Source organism: Polypterus senegalus, chromosome 11 (genome assembly GCF_016835505.1).
Source record: "Polypterus senegalus isolate Bchr_013 chromosome 11, ASM1683550v1, whole genome shotgun sequence".
Lineage (NCBI taxonomy): Eukaryota > Metazoa > Chordata > Cladistia > Polypteriformes > Polypteridae > Polypterus > Polypterus senegalus.
In genome coordinates this window covers 117312980-117337113 of record NC_053164.1, presented here as the reverse complement: position 1 = coordinate 117337113, position 24134 = coordinate 117312980, and the positions used below count along the sequence as shown (strand labels likewise).

General features: G+C 36.9%; 1 protein-coding gene across 2 annotated transcripts in view; it reads left to right on the top strand.

Moving 5' to 3' along the window:
- Window positions 1–24134, top strand: part of xpo7 (exportin 7) — a 289702-nt gene that overhangs the window by 247747 nt on the left and 17821 nt on the right. For both annotated transcript variants that reach the window (XM_039769573.1, XM_039769572.1), the window contains exons 19-24: window positions 851–957; window positions 18367–18455; window positions 19426–19533; window positions 19806–19888; window positions 21897–22111; window positions 23525–23663. In XM_039769573.1, coding sequence (XP_039625507.1) covers window positions 851–957; window positions 18367–18455; window positions 19426–19533; window positions 19806–19888; window positions 21897–22111; window positions 23525–23663 — 741 coding nt within the window. The remainder of the gene's footprint in view (window positions 1–850; window positions 958–18366; window positions 18456–19425; window positions 19534–19805; window positions 19889–21896; window positions 22112–23524; window positions 23664–24134) is intronic.

The window sequence follows — 24134 nt, the reverse complement described above, 5'->3', positions numbered from 1 at the left end:
TGCTTCAGTGAAACCTTAATTATTTCCCATACTTTTACATACAAGCATTCCATATTATTGACATGTATTATTTGCCCATTTCACATCTGAGGGCTGTCCCAGCAGTTTTTCAATAAGCTTCTGGTTCTAAGGATGTGTTATGGAAGCTAAAGTTAAGTATCCAAAAAATTTAATGCGCCGTTTACACAAAATGTAATGGAATTTTTTTCATAATTTTACCATATGTATTTTTGTATGAAATAATATAAATTGTGAAATAAGCAATGCTTCACAAAAGCCTTGTGATAGATAGATGTGGTTGAATATAACTGTCTAGAACTATGACTTATTAGGTCTACACTCAGCTTCATAATTTCTTGGAAGTTTGTTTTTAGGGCTAGCTATTTGAAGTGTTTGGAGAAAATAAACAGCTGTAATATTATTTGTTTATCTTACAGAATGCCCCATCCCTTAACTGTTGTGTAAAGCCAAGTGTAAATTCAATCCAAGAAGTTACTGGCAAGTGGTGGTTTCAACTTAAAACCATCACAAGGTTACTGATTTAATCACGCTTCTCACTTACTAGTTGAGCCTTATGAAGTAATTTACCCAATCTGTGCTCCAGTTGAAAAAATTGTATGTAAATGTTTTTGTAGTATCTTGTCTGCCAGAGATTCAACAAAAGTGTGAACATACAAAGCCAACACAATTTTAAAATGGTCACCGTGAGAATCTATGTGCGAAGAAAACACAAGTTGTTCCGTCAAGCAGTTGAAAAGAGACATGCATGTAAACCTTTAACCAAAATCTAGAGTAAAACTAGAAAATTTTTCTTAAAGTACTTTACCTTTTTATTTATTTTTTGTTACAGGAGAAGATGAAGATCAGTTTGAGCAGTTTATGATGCCTTTGACAGCAGCCTTTGAAGCTGTAGCCCAGATGTTCAGTACGAACACATTCAATGAACAAGAAGCAAAAGTATGTTTAGAGTTATATAAAACTTTATGTATTGTATGTGTCTAAACCACTGATAGACTAAAAAAGCAAAGTATAATAGTATAGTGTGGTTTTAGCACAGATTTAACACTAGAATTACCAGAGCCAACAAGAAAGCTCAAAAATCCTGCCCACCTTTCATCCATTCTCACCTGTCCGTCAGAGTCTTTTGTCCTGTAAATGTGTTGATTAACAACAAGCAGCCTGGTATCCCATCCCACCGCCCACCGCTGCAGTTCATTTTGCAAAGAAGTTTCTCAGTGCTCAGTGTTTATCTTTGAGTGAAGTGTTGGAGCTTTATAGGGTAAAAAAATACATCATCATTTGGAATATATACATTTAATGCATGTTCCGTGTCAACAACAATCTATGTAAAACGTACTTAACACAGAAACGTTTTTCATGTTTTAGTAATAATTGGAAAAGTGTAAACATGAAATGTATAATGTGTGAAGCCTGAAATACAAATATGAAATAAACACTTTCACAAAAGGTATACGTATAACAAAACAAGTGCTCTTTTATTCAAGAATTTAACCGAAGAAAAAAGAAAGCAGGTTATGGTAGGCAGTTGATACGACACCTTGCGTGGTGCAATGCTAAGAACTGCTGCCTTCCAATCAAGAGGTCTTGGTTTCGATATCAGCTGCTTCCCAAGTTTACCATTTTCAGTAGTGAGCTGCTCTTATTGTTAATATAATACAATAAAAGCATACATTTGATTTGCCTCTGTAAATTTAAAGTTAGTGTTTTTTTTTTTTTTTTTCCAGTATTATTCTCTCACTCACGTTCAAGCTCCCACACACCCTCTGGATGTGACGCCGTTTTCAGGTAAAGACGTGGTATAACAAACAAACGTATTTAGTTATACCCCTCTTTATTTGAAAACGGCGTTGCGGCGTGCACGAACAAGACTGAGACTGGGAAAACTGTGGACGTGGATGTGAGTGGTGTGTGTGACTGAGAATGACTGTGGATGTCAATTTGTTTTCATTCAGTTTTATTCTTGAGTGCTCCTGCTCACGCTGAATTAGTATGCATCTTCTGATCCATGATGTCAAAGCCACACTGACAAAAAAGTGAGATTTAGGTATATATGACATTTGGAATAATTCATTTTATGGCCTGTACATTTCGGAAAACGTTGTTGCACTAATGCAACATTATATTCATTTGCATACCATCATGCGGTTGTAGTTAGTGACCGCATTTGGTTTTTTGTTCCGATCTTGGCCAGTGCCCACATGTTACTGCATGTTGCTATTTCTTTTGAACTCCAGGAGATGCAGAGGACAGAATAATATAGAGTTCAGTTCTGTGCTATATACAATCATCAGCTTCTCAAGTTAACCATTTTGAGTAGAGAGCTGCTATTATTGTTAATATTATACATTAAAAACATACATTTGATTTACGTCTGTAACAACCGCTGTAAATTTATAGTGCTTGTCAAAGTTAGCGTTTTTTTAATTCAGTTTTATTTTCTCAGTCACGTTCACTCTCGCCCTGATCTTACACTGCTGTTTTCAAATAAAGATGTGCTATAACAGAGGTGAACTCAGATCGGAGAAAACAGAAGCCCTCTCCACAAGAAACGTCCACTCACATATAAGAACAATGCAGCTGCACCAGGTGTAAAGGCGAAGGTCCGGCATCATCCTGCCAATCGCACCTGTCCTTCAAAGAAACAGCACGGCGTCCAGATCTAAACACTAGCATGATGTATGTGCCCAAAAAAGTCTAACTGCATTCTCATACTATTGCTCACGTACTAAAGTGTCAGCAGGTATTTTTCGTAGCATTACACGTGTAATTTGTGAGCATACTCTTGATGATCAAACAGAAGAAGCTCTGCAGTATACTTGTGACTTTATGCTGTAGGAATATAAGTAAATAAATCAAGATAAGTAACTTTCAGTCTGGCTTTTATATACAGTGGGATGCAAAAGTTTGGGCAACCTTGTTAAAAGTCATTATTTTCCTGTATAAATCGTTGGTTGTTACGATAAAAAATGTCAGTTAAATATATCATATAGGAGACACACACAGTGATATTTGAGAAGTGAAATGAAGTTTATTGGATTTACAGAAAGTGTGCAATAATTGTTCAAACAAAATCAGGCAGGTGCATAAATTTGGGCACCATTGTCATTTTATTGATTCCAAAACTTTTAGAACTAATTATTGGAACTCAAATTGGCTTGGTAAGCTCAGTGACCCCTGACCTACATACACAGGTGAATCCTATAATGAGAAAGAGTATTTAAGGGGGTCAATTGTAAGTTTCCCTCCTCCTTTAATTTTCTCTGAAGAGTAGCAACATGGGGGTCACAAAACAACTATCAAATGACCTGAAGACAAAGATTGTTCACCATCATGGTTTAGGGGAAGGATACAGAAAGCTGTCCCAGAGATTTAAGCTGTCTGCTTCCACAGTTAGGAACATATTGAGGAAATGGAAGACCACAGGCTCAGTTCAAGTTAAGGCTCGAAGTGGCAGACCAAGAAAGATTTCGGATAGACAGAAGCGACGAATGGTGAGAACAGTCAGAGTCAACCCAAAGACCAGCACCAAAGACCTACAACATCATCTTGCAGCAGATGGAGTCACTGTGCATCGTTCAACCATTCGGTGCACTTTACACAAGGAGATGCTTGTGTAATGCAGAGGAAGCCTTTTCTCCGCCCACAGCACAAACAGAGCCGCTTGAGGTATGCTCAAGCACATTTGGACAAGCCAGCTTCATTTTGGAATAAGGTGCTGTGGACTGATGAAACTAAAATTGAGTTATTTGGGCATAACAAGGGGCGTTATGCATGGAGGAAAAAGAACACAGCATTCCAAGAAAAACACCTGCTACCTACAGTAAAATATGGTGGTGGTTCCATCATGCTGTGGGGCTGTGTGGCCAGTGCAGGGACTGGGAATCTTGTCAAAGTTGAGGGACGCATGGATTCCACTCAGTATCAGCAGATTCTGGAGACCAATGTCCAGGAATCAGTGACAAAGCTGAAGCTGCACCGGGGCTGGATCTTTCAACAAGACAACGACCCGAAACACTGCTCAAAATCCACTAAGGCGTTCATGCAGAGGAACAAGTACAATGTTCTGGAATGGCCATCTCAGTCCCCAGACCTGAATATAATTGAAAATCTGTGGTGTGAGTTAAAGAGAGCTGTCCATGCTCGGAAGCCATCAAACCTGAATGAACTAGAGATGTTTTGTAAAGAGGAATGGTCCAAAATGGAACCTACAGGAAGCGTTTAGAGGCTGTAATTTCTGCAAAAGGCGGATCTACTAAATATTGATTTCATTTCTTTTTTGTGGTGCCCAAATTTATGCACTTGCCTGATTTTGTTTGAACAATTATTGCACACTTTCTGTAAATCCAATAAACTTTTTATTTCACTTCTCAAATATCACTGTGTGTGTCTCCTATATGATATATTTAACTGACATTTCTTATTGTAACAGCCAACAATTTATACAGGAAAATAATGACTATTAACAAGGTTGCCCAAACTTTTGCATCCCACTGTAAATAACATATAAATGCTTCTTATGTAAAGACCGTCACAAAACATAATCACAAACATGAGTTTGCACGATACGTTGGTGAGCTCTGTAAGCCATACTGTTTCTTTGAAGGACAGGTGATTGGCAGGATGATGCTGGACTTAGTCTTGTATTCAAACAGTGCCATCATTCACCTTTACGTCTGGTGCACCTGCATTTTTCTTATACTGTATGTGAGTGGATGCTTCTTGCGGGGATGTCTTCTGTTCTCTCTTCAATCTGAGTTCACCTCAGATATGCAAGCTTTTGAGGCAACTCAGGCCCCTTCTTCAGGCAAGATGTAAGTAACATATAAATGTTAAATGTGTTGATAAACAGCAAACAGCAAGCAGCCTGCTATCACATCCCCCCACCCCGCACAGTTTTCTCATCTCAAGTCTGTTTACCTGCATGTCAGTTGCTTAGAGTTGTATAGAGTGAGAAGTCAAGCAAAATGACAACTTTTAAAAATACTATATGTTATTTGGAACAAATGCATTTCATGTGTGTTCCATGTCTACAACGATCTATTTAAACACATTGTTAAAAAAGAAATGTTTTTCATGTTTTAGTAATAATTGACAAAATGTAGACTTGAAGTTTACAATGTGTGAAGCCTGAAGTCCAAATATTAAAGAAACACTTTCACAAAAGGTACAAATATAACAGAACAAGTGCTCTTTTATTCAAAAATATAACTGCAGAAAAAAAACATACGTTAGGGTGCGACATTGACACGCTTTTGCTTTGATCGCTTCGGTGTCGCATTGGTATCAGCTGTTGACTGGTAATCTAAACTTCATAGGTTCAATCTCAGACGAGTCAGTTTTGAGAAGTGAGCTGCACGTATTCTTACTATTTTAGGATAAAAACATACATTTGATTCCAGTCTGTAATAGCCAGTGTAATTTATGATACTTGTAAAGGTTAGCTTTGTTTTTTTTTTTATTCTCTCTGCCGCGTTCACATAACCTCCACCTCACATTTGAAAATTGCTGCTTTCACATAGACATGCTATGTTATATGTTACTTATATAAAAGCCAAATCAAATGTTATACTGCAGAGCTTCCTCTGTTTGATTGTCAAGGGCATGATCACACTTTAGTATGCGAGCAGTGGTACAAGAATGCAGTTAGACTTTTTGGGCATATACATCATGCTAGTGTTTAGATCTGGACGGTGTAGCATAGGCGAGCTCCGTAAGCCGTGCTTTTTCTTTGAATGACAGGTGATTGGCAGGATGACGCCGGACTTTCGCCTTTATGCCTGGTGCCTGTTCTTATATGTGAGTGGACGTTTCTTGCAGGGAGGGCTTCTGTTTTCTCCAATCTGAGTTTATCTCTGTTATAGCATGTCTTTATTTAAATACATTGGTGTCAGATCAGGGCGAGCGTGAACGCGACTGAGAATAAAACTGAATAATAAACCCTAACTTTGACAAGCACTATAAATTTACAGAGGTTGTTAAAGACATAAATCAAATGTATGTTTTTATTGTATAATATTAACAATTATAGCTGCTCTCTACTCAAAACAGTTAACTTGAGAAGCTGCCAGCATCGAACCTAGAAGCTCTTGATTGGGAGTTAGCAGGTCTTAGCATTGCACCACGCAAGTTGTCGCATCAAGCGCCTACCATAACCTACTTTCTTTTTTCTTTGGTTATATTCTTGAATACAAGTGCACTTGTTTTGTTATACTTGTACTTTTTGTGAAAGTGTTTGATATTTGGACTTCACACCTTATACACATGTCATAAAGACAGTCCTTGGGTGTGTGTGGGAACTGGTAACATTTGAATCTGATGATTGTATATAGCGTGGAACTGAACTCTGTATACTATTCTGTCCTCTGCATCTCCTGGATTTCAAAAGAAATACCAACATGCAGTAACATGTGGACACTGGCCAAGATCAGAACAAAAACCAAACGCGGTCACTAACTACAACCGCATGAAGGTATGAAAATGAATATAATGTTGCATTAGTGCAACAACATTTTCCGAAATGTACAATACAGGTCATAAAATGAATTATTCCAAATATTATATATATATAAGTCTCTCTCTTATGTCAGCGTGGCTATGACATCATCGATCAGAAGGTGCATACGAATTCAGCGTGAGCAAGAGCACTCAAGAATAAAACTGAATAAAAACAAATTGACATTCTCTTTCACGCACACCACCAACATCCACATCCACAGTTTTTCCAGTCCCAGTCACTTGTGCACAAGATCTGATGCCATTTTCAAATAAAGATAGGGTATAACAAAATAAGAGCAGCAGTTCTCTAGGCAAAAATGCCATGTTGATGTCAGAGGAGAATGGCGAGGCTGGTTTGAGGTGATAGAAAGGCAACAGTAACTCAAATAACCACTCGTTACAACCGAGTTATGCAAAAAGCTTCTCTGCCATAGCACCAGGAGACAACACTTGGTACCACTCCTGTCAGTTGACAATAGGCAGCTAAGGCTACAGTTCACACAGTCTCAAGAAGATTGGACAATAGAAGATTGGGAAAACACTGTCTGGAATTATGAGTTTGAATTTCTATTGCAACGTTCGGATAGTAGGGTCAAAATTTGTCGTCAACAACATGAAAGCATGGCTTCATCCTGCCTTGTTTCAGCGGTTCAGGCTGGTGGTAGTAGTGTTATAATGGTGTGGGGGTGATTTCTTGGAACACTTTGGGCCCCTTAGTACCAATTGAGCATTGTTTAAATGCCACAGCCTACCTCAGTATTGTTGTTGACCATGTCCATCCCTTTATGCCTGCAGTGTACCCATATTCTGATTGCTACTTTTAACGGTATAGCGCAGCATATCACAAAGCTGAAATCATCTCAAACTGGTTTCTTGAACATGACAGTGAGTTCAGTGTACTCAAATTGCCTCCACAGTCACAAGATCTCAATCCAGTAGAGCACCTTTGGGATTTGGTGGAATAGGAAATTCACATCATGGTTGTGCAGCTAACAAATCTGTTGGTGATTTTCATTTATTGAGTTATTAAAAACAAATCACTAATAATACCTGTGAAATCATGTTGTTTTGATCCATTATTTGCAGTGTTATCCCTGTTAATATTTGGGTAATTAAAGCCTCTCCTTACTATAATATCCCCTTCTAAGTGTGCATTTTAATACTCTTTAAAAGATGCATATTAGCATTTTTTATCTGGATTGTAGAGGTATTTCAACTAATTTGTTTCATTCTGGATAGAGCTAGCATCTTCCCAGTATTAGATTTCTGTGCCTAATGCTTTCTAATCCAAACATTTACATAAAAAACTTATTTCCATACCTGTTTGTTTTACCCGTCTTTCTTACATATCTAACCATCTATTCCCATTCCTGAAATGTAGCCAAGATTTTGTTATTGCTATGATTTCATAAGTATGTAAATTTTCATATAACTTCAATTCATTTGCTTTATTCTTTATTCTGTTATTGCTGTAATGTCATAATTATGCAACTCTTCATATAACTTCAGCTCAATTGTTTTTTGATACTACTAACATTAAAGCAAGCTGCCCATTAATCCTACTGTATACCAAAATTAATCTTCTCAGTCTTATTTGAAATCATACAGGGCAAAACTTCAAAGATGACTTTGTCAGGTCTAGTTTTGACTTGGCAAGTAGCTCCTTAAATTTTAAATGCAGAACTTACAGCTTGCCCTTACCAATGTCATTGGCACCAATGTGAAAAATGGCAGCTAGATCTACCACTGCTTTAGCCAGGAGTCTATCCACCTGTTCAGTGAGTTCTCACACCTGTCTGATAGGAAGGCAGCATAATGTATAAGACTGTCTGTCACTAGAAAAAACCCGAATCTCAATCTATACTAATAAAAGGCAAAGCCCTCACTCACTCACTCACTCACTCATTCACTCATTAACTCACTCACTAACTCACTCACTCACTCCTTCATTCATTAACTCATTCACTCACTCACTCACTCACTCACTCAATTCTCCAACTTCCCGTGTAGGTGGAAGGCTGAAATTTGGCAGTCTCACTCCTTACAGCTTACTTACAAAAGTTAGGCAGGTTTCATTTCGAAATTTTATGTGTAACGATCATAACTGGAACCTACTTTCGTCCATATATATGGCTATAGCCTGAAGCTCGATCGTGCCTGCCCATATAAGGCCGTCCGTCAGCAGCTATCCAATAGACATGCTGCCGCGAAATATTCGCGGGTGAAGGACTGTGCTTATGCAAACGAAGATGAGATGGTCAGGCACAAACTCAGCGAAAGTGCAGGAGAAACTTTTAAGTGCCGGGTCTTAGCTAACATTAAATAAAGCTGTGGACATCGCAAAATCGCACGACATAGCACAAGCACAGCTGAGAACCTTCGATGCATGTACTCCGAGCGGCTCACGTGAACTGACTTTGCAGGACTGGGAAAGGTAAACCCGTGCATGCAGTGTGTGATGTAACAACCCTCTGACGCTGAACAAGCCTTTTTTACACATATCAATAGGAAAGCAAGGTGTAAAGCTTAAGTTTAAATTACGTTCTTAAACACAAGTTTAATGAGAAGACGCAGGGTATAAACGAGACTTTTGATCACTTTGTAGCAGAGTTAAAATTGCTGTAACGGAGTTAAAATTGCTGGTGAAGGACTGTGCTTATGCAAACGAATAGGAAAGCAGGGTGTAAAGCTTAACTTTAACTTAGTTTCATAAACACGCTGCCGATGGCGTTTGTCATGCTTAAGACGAATACGATATTTGCGAGATAGATCGCACTAGATAGCACAAGCACAGCTGAGAAGCTTCGATGCATGTACTCAGAGTGGCTCACGTGAACTGACTTTGTTTTGGCTTTAACTACTGTGAAATAAACAGACATAAACTGGAAGTGTGAGTCTGTGCCTTTAAATAATCTCGAAAGAGAAACATGGTGGCAGTGTGGGTGACGGAACTGCGTCGAATGTCACGCCAGTTTGTTGTTAAAGTTCAGGACGCGGAGACGCTCACACGAAAGGAAAATGGAGGGTCTGAGACCGCCGCTGACATTAAGCCTCAGTGCTAAAGACCTGGCGAAGTCATGGAGAACATGGAAGGACAAGTTCAGGTTATTCACAGAACTTGCAATGCCAGAGGCAGAGGAAAACACTAAGGTCAGATTATTCCGTTATCTTATTGGAGAGAGCGGCAGAGAATTGTGTCAGGTGCTGACAGGTGATGTAAGACCTGATGAGTTAACCATGAGCTTGATGATATGTAAATTTGATGAACATTACAACCCGAAAATAAATGAAACTGTAGAGAGGTACAGATTTTTTTCAAGAAATCAGGCAGGGGGAGAAAATATAGACGACTACGTCACAGATCTGAGAGTGTTAGCAGGCACATGCAATTTCGGGGATATTAAAAGTTTCCTTATATGTTACCAAATTGTCTGCTGAACCAGTGATGCAAGTTTAGAGAGGTGCATACAACTATGCAGAGCCACAGAACTGTCGAAGTAGAACAGCAGAACAGTCACATGGGGTTCCCTATTCTATGCTTCTCTCGGTGCATCTCTCTAAACCCTCCGTGCGGTAACATTATCATAAGGCTTAACAATCCTTATTGTTACACCTTCTACGTGCACCCAACTGTCCTTATTATGGAGTCTTCCTTGCTTTACCGCTGGCTGCTTCTTTCTATTCACCTTCCCAGCTCTTTATTTAAACAGTTTTCCTTCTCACTTTTCCGCTCCTTCGCTGTCTTCTCCCTTTTCATTCAAAATACATGCCTCCTTGCCTTTATCGATTTGGGTAGTGAACCCCTTCAATAAATAAAACCTGTTATCTTTACAACGGTTGACAAACACGGAATGTAACTTGAACACAACACGTCCCCCAAATACGAACCTGATTGCAAGAAATAATGATAATCAAATCCTTGATGACAGCAACACTCATAACAGTCACAAAACAATTACATTGACAATCAGGTTATGTTATTTTTAAAATGTTTCCTTTTCTTTTTCATAACTTCTTTAACACACTACTTTTCTGCTGCGTAGCGCGGGTATTTTGCTAGTCTCTTATAATTGAGTCACCACTATTACTACTTCCATCTTTCGTGGGACTGTTTTTTGCTATCTCTACCTCTGTAGTGTGGAATCTCCTACTAAGTCACTATTTCACTTCAAGACACATCAACGCACATGTACTGTACAAGGCATATATGGGGGCCACTGAGAAAAGAAGTGTGTTTTTGGCTAACCTTGCAGAGGAACTTCGTCATCACTACTTACAAGAAAAGGCAATGGATAAAGCAAAAGAGGATGCAACATCGACAAGCTTCTGTTCCAAGACAGTCGCTTCCCCCAGGAAAGCAAACTCAGTCGGTGTAAGGCGCCCCTTCAATGTAATAGTAACCACAGCACAGAGAGAAGTGTGTGCATTGCAACAGGTACACATGTCGTAAACGTAAAAAGGATGGTCCTTGGGTGTGTGGGTACTGTTAACATTTGAATCTAATAATTGCATATAGCGTGGGACTGACCTCTCTGTACTATTCTTTCCTTTGCATGTCCTGGAGTACAAAAGAAACAGCACCATGCACCCAAAAGTGGACACTGGCAAGATCGAAAAAAAAAAAATAGCTGTCACTGATTACAAGTGCAACAAGGCGTGCAAATGAATATGAATAATGTTGCAACAGTACCAGAATGTTTTCCCGAAATGTATTTATACAGGTCATAAAATGAGTTATTCCAAATATCATATATACCTATGTCTCTGTTTTTTTGTCAGTGCGGCTTTGACATCATGGACCATAAGGCACATACTAATTCAGCGTGAGCAGGAACACTGAATAAAACTGAATAAAAAACAAATTCAAGTGACGGTGAGATATGAAGAAGTCAGATTCACCAGCATTTGTGTGTCAGCTTTTATCCCTCCAGATCAGAGAATTTCCAGTTTCATTTTCTTAAAACACCACTCACATGTACAGTTATTCCCAGTTTCAGATAAAAAGTAACCGCGTCAGATCTGGGGCGGGGGGTGGATATTGTATCATGATTGTGACTGAGAGAATAAAAGTGAAAAAAAAAAAACTATAACTTTTACAAGTAATATAAATTTACACCGGCTGTTACAGACACAAATCAAATGTATGTTTTTGTTGTATAATATTAACAATAAGAGCAGCTCACTACTCAAAATGGTAAATTTGTGGTGGAGCTGGTTTCGAACTCACGACCTCTGGATTGTAAGGTGGCAGTTGTAACCACAGCACCAGAGACACTGTCTTATTGTACTTGCACCTTTTGTGAAAGTGTTTATTTGATATTTGGCCATCAGCCTTCACACATTATACAGTTCATGTCTACATTTTGTTATTCTGTTTTAACAATGTGTTTACATAGATTGTTGTAGACAGAAAACACACATCAAATTATTTCCCCTTACGATTCTGGGTAGCTCACTCCCATAATCAATCAAGGCACGAACTGGGAGAACTTCTTTTCTTGCCTGTTCTGAGGCGTTGGGGGGATGGTATAGCAGGCTGCTTGGGCTTATCGACACATTTAGAAGACAAAAGACTCTGATGGAGAGGTGCGTAGGGATTTAAGGTGGTCCAGGATTACGAGTTTTTTCGTTGGCTCTGGTAATTCTAGTGTTAATTTCGTGAGGTCATTCCAAAGTCTGGACACTATACAGCCGAAGGCCCTGTCACCCATAGAGTGCAGGTTAGTGTGGGGCACAGCAAGATTGCCAGAACTGGAGGACCTTAGTGGGTGAACAGGAGCATGGTGATGGAGAAGATCACTGATGTATTCTGGTGCAAGGCCATTTAATGCTTTTTAGGTCATTAATAGAATTTTATACTCGATGCTGTAAGACACAGGGAGCCAGTGAAGGCAAAGTAGGATAGATGTGATGTTAGTAAAGTGCAGTTTATACTCTGATGTCTTTACTAACCTGCCCATCATGGCTTGGTCATTCATGTCCCCTAATCATCTCCTATCCGTTATTGGATAACTATCTCTCTCACTATTTCTCCACCTAATAGCTAATATATGGTGCGTGTACTGGTGCAACATGATTAACGTTGCATCATACAGGTGGATGCTACACATTGGCGGTGGTTGAAATGGTTTCCCCTCTCTATGTAAACCACTCTGAGTGTCTGGAAAAGCTCTATATAAATGCAAAATTGTTTTCTTTTTATGCACACACCCTTGATTCTCACATTACTTTGCTCCTGCACTTCTGAAAAGAAAAAACAATAAAACAAAGACCACAAAATGTGAATCTGAATTTCACAAATATTGTGTTACCAAAACTTATTTTGTTTTTGAAAACCTTCAGTGGCATCCTGTTAAGATATATTTAATCCTTTTATAAGCCGTCACTTAACCCCACAATATGATAATGTAAACCAGCCTTAACCTCCCACAATATATGAATGTAAACCATTTTAAAAGAGTAAGTAAAATGTATAAATATACTAGCAAAATACCCCCGCTTCGCAGCGGAGAAGTAGTGTGTTAAAGAAGCAATGAAAAAGAAAAGGAAACATTTTGAAAATAACGTAACCTGATTGTCAATGTAATTGTTTTGTCACTGTTGTGAGTGATGAGTGTTGTTGTCATATATATATATATATATATATATATATATATATATATATATATATATATTTTTACACACACATAAACATATATATATACACATATCTATACATACACATATATACATACATATATATCTACATATATACACACACATACATACATACACACACATATATACACACAAATACACATATATATATACATACATACACACACACATATATAAACATATATATACATATACATACATATCTACATATATACACACACAGCTATTTCAGATCAGTGCAATACGCTGTTTGTTAAAACGTTGACTCCGCTCTTACGTGCAATAACAAATCAAATCATTCAGTTGTCTTTGCTCATATGTCATTTTAGAGCTGGACGCCTGGCATCTTTTTTTGGCCACAAGTTCGTTTCTGTTTGGTGTGAGGTTCTGTGTTGTGGAGATTCTCAGGATGGATTGCAGGTGCTCATCAGTGAGGCGACTCCTGTGTGCTGTTTTGTTAGTCTTTATCACTGAGAAGAGCTTCTCACACAGATATGTGCTACCAAACATGCACAAGGTTCGAGCCGCATGTAGACGGACTTTTTTTGTTCTTCAAAGTCACCAAAGCGCCGTGCAAACTCAGTGCGCAATAACTCTAGCTTCGCAATAACTTGCAGCATCATAAGGTAGACTTGATTAACGCGGTAAGTGTTCGGCAAGGCAGCTGAATCGCTGCATTATGGGATCTGTAGTTTATTGTGTTACCAGCGCTTCATCTACCCGGGCCATTAATAACAATAATACAGTATATAAAATGATCTTGCGGGCCGGATATAATTACACGCCGGGCTGGATGTGGCCCGCCCTTGAGTTTGACACATATGGACTAAATAGAACTTGAAAAGATATATTTTTCAAATGTGATTCGCAATTCAGATAGAGTTGACGCACTACAGCCTGCATGCCTCAATGAGTCATCCTCCCCTCGCACTTACTTTTTTACCGTTCATCTAATGAATACACTGAGTATGGCTTTACCAAAACAATCGTTGATGGCGAATAAAGTATCCATTATTCGAGTATGTAGATCGGAAAATATATATACATACAGTGGTGTGAAAAACTATTTGCCCCCTTCCTGATTTCTTATTCTTTTGCATGTTTGTCACACAAAATGTTTCTGATCTTCAAACACATTTAACCATTAGTCAAATATAACACAAGTAAACACAAAATGCAGTTTTTAAATGATTGTTTTTATTATTTAGGGAGAAAAAAATCCAAACCTACATGGCCCTGTGTGAAAAGTAATTGCCTCCTGAACCTAATAACTGGTTGGGCCACCCTTAGCAGCAATAACTGCAATCAAGCGTTTGCGATAACTTGCAATGAGTCTTTTACAGCTCTGGAGGAATTTTGGCCCACTCATCTTTGCAGAATTGTTGTAATTGAGCTTTATTTGAGGGTTTTCTAGCATGAACCGCCTTTTTAAGGTCATGCCATAGCATCTCAATTGGATTCAGGTCAGGACTTTGACTGGGCCACTCCAAAGTCTTCATTTTGTTTTTCTTCAGCCATTCAGAGGTGGATTTGCTGGTGTGTTTTGGGTCATTGTCCTGTTGCAGCACCCAAGATCGCTTCAGCTTGAGTTGACGAACAGATGGCGGACATTCTCCTTCAGGATTTTTTGGTAGACAGTAGAATTCATGGTTCCATCTATCACAGCAAGCCTTCCAGGTCCTGAAGCAGCAAAACAACCCCAGACCATCACACTACCACCACCATATTTTACTGTTGGTATGATGTTCTTTTCTGAAATGCTGTGTTCCTTTTACGCCAGATGTAACGGGACATTTGCCTTCCAAAAGTTCAACTTTTGTCTCATCAGTCCACAAGGTATTTTCCCAAAAGTCTTGGCAATCATTGAGATGTTTCTTAGCAAAATTGAGACGAGCCCTAATGTTCTTTTGCTTAACAGTGGTTTGCGTCTTGGAAATCTGCCATGCAGGCCGTTTTTGCCCAGTCTCTTTCTTATGGTGGAGTCGTGAACACTGACCTTAATTGAGGCAAGTGAGGTCTGCAGTTCTTTAGACGTTGTCCTGGGGTCTTTTGTGACCTCTCAGATGAGTCGTCTCTGCGCTCTTGGGGTAATTTTGGTCAGCCAGCAACTCCTGGGAAGGTTCACCACTGTTCCATGTTTTTGCCATTTGTGGATAATGGCTCTCACTGTGGTTCGCTGGAGTCCCAAAGCTTTAGAAATGGCTTTATAACCTTTACCAGACTGATAGATCTCAATGACTTCTGTTCTCATTTGTTCCTGAATTTCTTTGGATCTTGGCATGATGTCTAGCTTTTGAGGTGCTTTGGTCTACTTCTCTGTGTCAGGCAGCTCCTATTTAAGTGCTTTCTTGATTGAAACAGGTGTGGCAGTAATCAGGCCTGGGGTGGCTGCGGAAATTGAACTCAGGTGTGATACACCACAGTTAGGTTATTTTTGAACAAGGGGCAATTACTTTTCACACAGGGCCATGTAGGTTTGGATTTTTTCTCCTAAATAATAAAACCATCATTTAAAACTGTATTTTGTGTTTACTTGTGTTATATTTGACTAATGGTTAAATGTGTTTGATGATCAGAAACATTTTGTGTGACAAACATGCAAAGGAATAAGAAATCAGGAAGGGGGCAAATAGTTTTTCACTCCACTGTATATATATACCCGCGTATCGCAGCGGAGAAGTAGTGTGTTAAAAAGGCTAGAAAAAGAAAAGGGAACATTTTAAAAATAACGTAACATGACTGTCAATATACAGTATTTGTTTTGTGAGTGTTACTGAGTGATGCTGTCATCAAGGATTTGATTATCATTATTTCTTTCAATCAGGTTCGTATTTGTAGGATGTGTTGTGTTCAAGTTACATTCCGTGTTTGTCAATCGTTGTAAAGATGACAGGTTTCATTCATCGATTCGTTTCTTACTGCATCAATAAACAGCTTGTCTTCTTCTTTATCTGAGACCTGACACACTGCATGCACGGGTTTTTTTACACTGTCTTCCTTTAGCGGGACATTGACTTTTTCCACCGTGTGCTTTGTTTCCGCAGTAGCTGGATTTATGAATATGCTTATCAGACGCTTCATATTTTTGCTGCCTTTTCAATTGTGTAATTCGGTTTTTGTTCAGCGTTCTTTGGAACTGTTGCTTTTTATCTGTGCACTACGTCAGTTCATGTGAGCCACTCGGTGTACATGCATCGAAGGTTCCCAGCTGTGCTGGTGCCATCTCGTGCTATGTCCATAGCTGTATTTAATGTTACCTTAGTCCTGGCACTTAAAACTTTCTCTCGCAGTTTCGCTGAGTTTGTGTCAAACACCACCCTGACCATCTCATCTTCCTCTCCATAAGCACAGTCCTTCACCCGTGAATATTTACCCGTGGCAGTTTGCTATTGGATTGCCGCTGACGGACGGCCTTATATGGGCAGGCACTAAATTACAAACGCCAGCGGCAGCCTGTCTATGAACTTAATTTAAAGTGTAGGTTTACATCGTGCTTTGTTTCCGAAGTAGCAGAACTCATGAATATGGTTGTATATGTCACTCGCTCAGTTCTTATTGTTTCGCTGCCTTCTCAATTATATAATGAATGTTTTCTTCAGCGCTTTTTTGAAGTCTTCCTGGTTTTCTATGTACTGCGTGATTACGTGGGAGGCGTGATGATGTCACACGAAACTCCGCCCCCACGGCGTTGAAGCTCATCTCCATTACAGTAAATAGAGAAAAACTGCTTCCAGTTATGACCATTACGCGTAGAATTTCGATATAAAACCTGCCCAACTTTTGTAAGGAAGCTGTAAGGAATGAACCTGCCAAATTTCAGCCTTCCACCCACACGGGAAGTTGGAGAATTAGTGATGAGTCAGTGAGTGAGTGAGGGCTTTGCCTTTTATTAGTATAGATTAATATTTTTGTTTGTTTTAGATTCTTAGCTACTACAGTGCCATTTTTTGTCAGCTTTTCCTTCTCCGAGGCCTTTGCTTCCTGTAACATTTTGAATATTTTTATTTTATCGTTGACCTGTTTTCCTAATATAAATTGTTTGTTAATACCAAGTTCATATAATCTTAAACCAAATGCACAAAGAGATGTTTAATCAGGAGTACTGTAGCAAAAAATATGTGTGACATCATTACCTGTTTTACTTAATACCAGAATCAGTAAGATGCACAACTCTGCTACAAGATCATGTAAAAAGAAAGAAAACAGGTTAACAAAAATTAGTATATTACTTGTTTTCATAATGTAACTCTTCAACATATCACAGATATTTCAGTGCAGTGACCAGATGTAGGATAGGGCTAGGTAGGTCTCATGATTTCACGCGGGAAGAGAAGGAGACCAACAAGTGTGCATCTAGTAAGATTTGGAGAGTAACAGATCACAGTGCAGGTTTGTTCTTTTCCTTTTATTATACAAACAGGAGGAGTAGAAGCCATCATGGCAAAGGTTATAGGAGGAAGAAAATAATAGTCCCAATGAGCTTAACTCTAAAACTAACTTATCTCATTCTGGTGGTCGCACTTTTAAACTATTTCAGGACTCAAATTTCTCCCCAAAAACAGGCTACCAGTGCTCTACAGTACTCAACATGCCATCCACCAAAGCGAAGGTGCCATCTAGATATACAGTATGTATGGTCCCCCGGGTTTTAGGACTGTAGTAAAAATTTAAATTAAATAAAGTAAACCAGTTGTGATACATTACATGTGCAAAACCAGTTCTTGGTATTATTATGGATGACTATTTTTCAAGGGAGGAGGCTAAAAATAAAAGATGAATACTTGAAAATTCTGTTTGCCAAAACTACCGATGTAAGGTATCCAAGGTGGTCAGATTTTTGTTTTTTTTTTAAAACATTTGAAGCTACTCTGCTTTTGAGTTCTGCTTTCAAAACAGTGCTACTATTGCCAGTTCTTCAAATGTATATATTCAAGAAATTATTGAATATTGTAATTCCCAGCTTTTAATTTTGTTGCATAAATTGAATTAAGTTATATAAATTGAGTTAATTTTTGTAATAATCATCTTTGATTGTTTTTCAGATTTTTCTTTAATCATCATCTTTGTATTTGTTTGAAATTTTTCAGGAATTAACTCTTTTATACATTTCTGTATTATGTTTAATTTGTAAAGTTTCAGAAGCTTCTCTCTTTAATAAAATTTTTTATTTATTTCATTTATTTTTGTTTGCAGAGAACATTGGTTGGGCTTGTTCGAGATTTGAGGGGGATCGCCTTTGCTTTTAATGCAAAGACCAGCTTCATGATGCTTTTTGATTGGATGTATCCTTTCCATAACTAAATGTCAAGTCTTTCATATTTAATACTGGAGATTTCCTATTCACTAAAATGAGTTCCTGTGGTCTTTTAAATGTTTTTGCTTCTACATGTAGTGCATAAGTATTATATTTTTGTGTAAGTGCTTTAAAGATGACTATAAAGGAGCAGTCTGATTTCAATAGAAGTGATTACCTGTGCCAAATTTATACCATTATTTTGTGCCCAGATTATTTCAAAATTGTCACCTGAGTGAGTAAAGTGTTACATAAGTGAAATCACACTGTTATTATTGTATATGTCTGCTGTATGACATTTTCCCCTGTAAAATATTCCAAGTCTTATCTGTGTAAAAAAACTGTTATTCCGTAAACATAGCCCCATAATAACCCACTGACCAGAGTCTACAGGATGTTTATATTTAACCATTTGAGGATTGTTTAGTAGTTTCCATGCATATATAGTTTAGTTTAGTTCATCGTCAACAGCTTTTTAAACCTACCTCTTCAAAATGTCATAATATACTAATATATACAAAATCACGTTATGTTCAATAACTTGTTATGATCCAGCAAAAAAAGAGCCATTGTAAAAGATATTTGGCTTTCAGATTAATCATTTATACAAAGAAACAGGAGCAAGATAGTAATATTTAATAGTAATAGTTTCATTTTTCTGATAATATAAGCAATGACTGGGTATATTTAAAATGAAAACCAATATCCTTTTAGATTAATTTCCTAAGTTCATTGTTTTTTAACATTGCCAAAAATCTTTGCATTTTTTTTTCCATATTTTCTGCTATGTCATTTCCAAGTTCATTAGGCTGGAAACGTTCTCCACCTTAAAATTATTACTAAATGTCTAGATTCTTGAGATATTTTTGATTTGGAATGTGTATGAATAGTATGAATTTGATTTTTGATTTGGAATGTGTATGAATAATATGAATTTTTTTTCCTGAACCTGATGGCAGCTATCCATCCTACATGCCAATATTGCAAAGAGCAATTGAACTTTGGTATCACGACCCTGCCTGCACAACACCAGTCCTCAAGCTCATGGCAGAGCTAGTTCATAACAGGTCAGCACGTGTCTGGTAAAAAACTTGCATATATGGGAAGGAAATTAAGCTATAGGACAGATACTAAAAAGATTTTAATTAGGTATGCACAATGAGTAAAATCTGAACATATGAAAATGGGTACTGTCAGCATCAGTAAAGGAACAGTGATCTTAGGTTAAAATTAACAAATGGTGGAGTTTCTAATGAAACAAGCTAGCATTTTACTTTAATTAGTTTTATATTACAACATGTAGAAACTGGTTTTTATGTTTATTTTTATATTTTTACAGGTCACAAAGATTACAGTTTGATGTTTCCTCACCCAATGGTATCTTACTTTTTAGAGAAACCAGCAAAATGATTACTACTTATGGTAATGTGAATACTTTCTAACTTCAGTTCTTCGGAGTGGTGGCTCTAAGGCTAGAGATCTTGACTGGCAATCGGAAAGTTGCCGGTTCGAATCCCGTAAATGCCAAAAGGGACTCTGCTCTGTTGGGCCCTTGAGCAAGGCCCTTAACCTACAATTGCTGAGCGCTTTGAGCAGTGAGAAAAGCGCTATATAAATGCAAAGAATTATTTGTCAACTGAAAGATATAAACATAGTGGTCTTTAATGCATTTTTAGAATTCTTCAAAGGGTAATTTACCCTTTAAACATATTAAACATACTTGGTTATTATAACATAATAACAGGGTTAGTGTTGATATCCCAAAGCATATTTTTCCTTTGCATATTCAAAAAGGTATACTTAGAATAATAGCCTTAACCTAAACTTCAGTTTCCAGTTTTTTCTCAATACAATTCAATTAAACATCAAAACCAGTGTTATTTAAGTAATAAACACACCTCATCATATTTCTGTTTCTAAAAGGTAGAAAGTAAAGAAATACTAACCATATGATGCATGATATGGTTGTAATGGACCTGCCAGTTTGCACTCTGTTTCTTTATTGTCTTGACCAAGAGTAAACCTGCTGATTTGTTCTGTGTTCAGTTAGCATGAAAGAATCAACTAAGGAAGATGAATTACACGGTTTTGTTTTTAAAGCTTTTAATAATACTTGAAATCCTTTTGGTTTGTTTAAAAATTAAATGGTAGCCTTTAGTAGACTGTTAAATTAAAAGTAAATTAATGTTGTTTTAGTGCTCTCTATGTAACTTAGTGTAGCTTAAAAATGAGAACAGATACACAGTATTAGAAGTGTATGTAACTGATAGACAGAAGTCCAGGTGTTATACATCCTTTTCACTCATGTAAGTTGCCTTTGCTTATGCATACATTTACCAAGTCGGGCATATAAAACAACACAATAGCTTCACACAAGAATTAAGTATTTTTTGGTGGTTTGGAAAAATTTGTTTTATAATTCCATGTTAGGTTAATTGTTTTGCAACATTAAATTTGTCTTTATTATAAAATAATTAGGAAAAGGAATGGACCCTTGAAGGGGTTAATTAAGCCACTAGATACCTCCTTGCACCAAAGTCTTACATTGGACTGTTTTGTGTGAATGCTATCAAAGGTGCGAGATTATTCTAACTAACGAAAATAAACAAATTTTAGTAAATTTCTCAGTTAATCCACAAATTTCCTATTTTTTTTTGTTTAAAAAATAAGGCTACTAAAAGCCCTTATGACCATATGGTAGTGTGACTGCAGTAACATTTCGAAAACAAAATGACATTTATTCTTTGGTGTCTCATTATTCCAACCATTAACATTTGCCATTACTTTCATTAGTACTGTTTAAGTGATACTCCATTTATTAAATAACAACCTCTCTTTGCTGAAGAAGAAAATGAAATAAGGTACAACATAGCATGCATAGAAGACATCCTGGCATCTCTGCCACATCAGGGTGTGTAGAAAAGAAGTCCTAACCAGATAGTTAAAGAGAAAAAAGGATTTTAAACTGTGTAAGAGTAGTTTTATTAATGTCCCAAGTGACTGTTGTCATATGTTTAAAAAAATTTTAAAAATCAGTTGAATATGGCGTCAGCCTTCTTTCTCCTGCAATTTTATGTAAAACTGTTTTCCAATGTTGTTGTTAATTTTTTGTGAATACTACCAGTTAGTTTATAGGAAAATATGTTTGTGTTTCATCATTTAATGCTTCACATGAAATTCTTAAATTTTTGTAAAGTTTTTAAAAATTTGAATGAGTTAGTTTTTTTTATTTTTTAAAGTGAATACTATTAATTAGCTATTCTAAACTAATGACTAACTTTCAATATACATGTAATTTGGCAAGAGCTGACTTTTTTATATAGTAACTATAAGTGCAACTTTAACTACAGTTTGTAACAACCAAATAAATGTGAGGCATGTTCCATAAGAGCAGTTCATATTTTAAGTACATTTTTCATCTTTTCTCCAGGCAATCGTATTTTAACTTTGGGGGAAGTACCAAAGGATCAAGTTTATGCACTAAAATTAAAGGGAATCTCAGTATGCTTCTCCATGCTAAAGGCAGTACTTGGAGGCAACTACGTGAACTTTGGAGTATTCCGTCTCTATGGAGATGATGCACTAGATAATGCCTTACAGACTTTTATTAAGCTACTACTGTCTATCCCTCATAGTGATCTACTGGTGAGTGACTTAAGTATAAGAAGTCTCCCCCAAATAAGGAAGACTGTAGATCTACCATGTTTATTGATGAATTATACACATCATATGTCTGTATCTTAAGATGAAAGAAAACGTCACACCAAGTACAGAAAATATTATTAAGCAATTTTTCATGCTGTTAGTTATTTGTTATTTTACAAAGAACAGTTAAAAATGATAATGTTCTGTTTTTAAGGTTATATTACTACCCTTTTTTGGCATCAGTATAGCTTCCTTCCTCGGTTGTAAACATACAAAGTGTCTGGACAACAAATAAGTACATTTGTGTAAAAGTAATGAGTGGCTGAAGCAAACCGAGAGATGGTCAGTGTTTCTAGAGCATTCATTCAAAAAGTAAAACACCATTATTTAAAACATTTTTAGTTATCTAACATCAAGAATATAAAAGCAAGTTAGAATGCTTCAGTGCATCAGTTTTAGAATTAAATATATTACACGTATATACTGAACTGACCATAGTTAATTACAAACCTATTTTTCCACAGTTAACTACCATAGTAACAGTTTTACTTGCTATTCCATTTTCTTTTCAACATGGAAGAACTCAAAGGAAAGTTTTCCAGCTCACCCTAGTTAATTGGACTAGCCCAGTTTCAACCAAGCAGAGAATATGTATTTATTGCTGCTTGTTTTATAATGAGAAATTTTGCCTTTGTTAAATGTGAAGTTCTGTATTAAAAATGATTTGAGATTATTTATTATTAGTGCAAGCTGAGCTGAGACTTAACAATCACTGCAGGCAACCATTTCTGCCATTGTATTTTACACATGAGCACAAGAGTGTTTTCTCTGACATTGGTCACTTTGTGAAGCCTTGTAGCACATATTGTAATCACCCACCACTCTTATCCTCCAGTGATTTTTATTTTGTTACTTTTTATTATTGACATGCAACATCTATTGTTATGTTGGCTGCTTTTTTCTTCTTAATAGTCCACCAGTATCACTGCTTTCACTCAGTCATATAGCTATTCAGTTATTATCGTGATAGTTGTAAAAGAAAACAGCCAGAATACTTCTGTAATCAAAGCCATTTATCCTGGCATAACTTTATAATTTAAAAGGATATTAAATTTAATAATATATAATAAGATGTATTTCAAAATTAATCCTTAACAGCATTTTCAGTACGTGTCATTTGAAAAATAATTTTGTTTTGAGGTTTGCTTCAGTAAACTCTGGAGTATTTTTCTAAAGAGTACAGCTTACTTATATTGTAGCTCTAGCCAATAGTAATAACTTCTGTGAAGTCTTCTCAGATATTCAGGGTGTACCTCAAAATGCATAGAAAGTGAACTCTAGTTTCAAATGCATGTAAACTTAAAAAGATAAAAAGTTATTTGAATAGTTTACTTATTGCCTCTGATCCTGCAGGACTATCCCAAGCTGAGCCAGTCTTATTATTCCTTGTTGGAGGTACTCACGCAGGACCACATGAATTTCATTGCTAGTCTGGAACCTCAGGTCATTATGTATATTCTCTCTTCCATCTCTGAAGGACTCACAGCACTTGGTAATAAGACTTTTATAAATGTTTTGTCTTATATTTATTAAAATTCAGATTGTATTTGTCAAAACACCCTGTTTTCTTCTTTAGATTGTCCACCTTTTAGATTTTATAGTATTCTTAAGTATATTTAATTTCTTTATATTTTATGAAGCTAATATCATTGTGCAATAATGTTTCCTGGTATGGTAATACTGAAATTTTAATAAGATCAGCTGACCTTATATTTAAAATAATTAATTGGGGTGTTAACACTGCCTTTCTGTTTAGTAGGAAAAATGTTGAAAAAGGTGACACAAGTGCCCACCAATATAATAATGCAAAATAGTGATAAATAAAACATGAATGTGTTTAATATTTGGCAGAGCATTTCTTTCAGGTTGATTCAGCTGTGTCAGAAACCCTTAAACTACATTAACCACCATAAATCACCAATGGTAGTAATAACCTCTGCCTACACTTAGACTGATTCTAAGC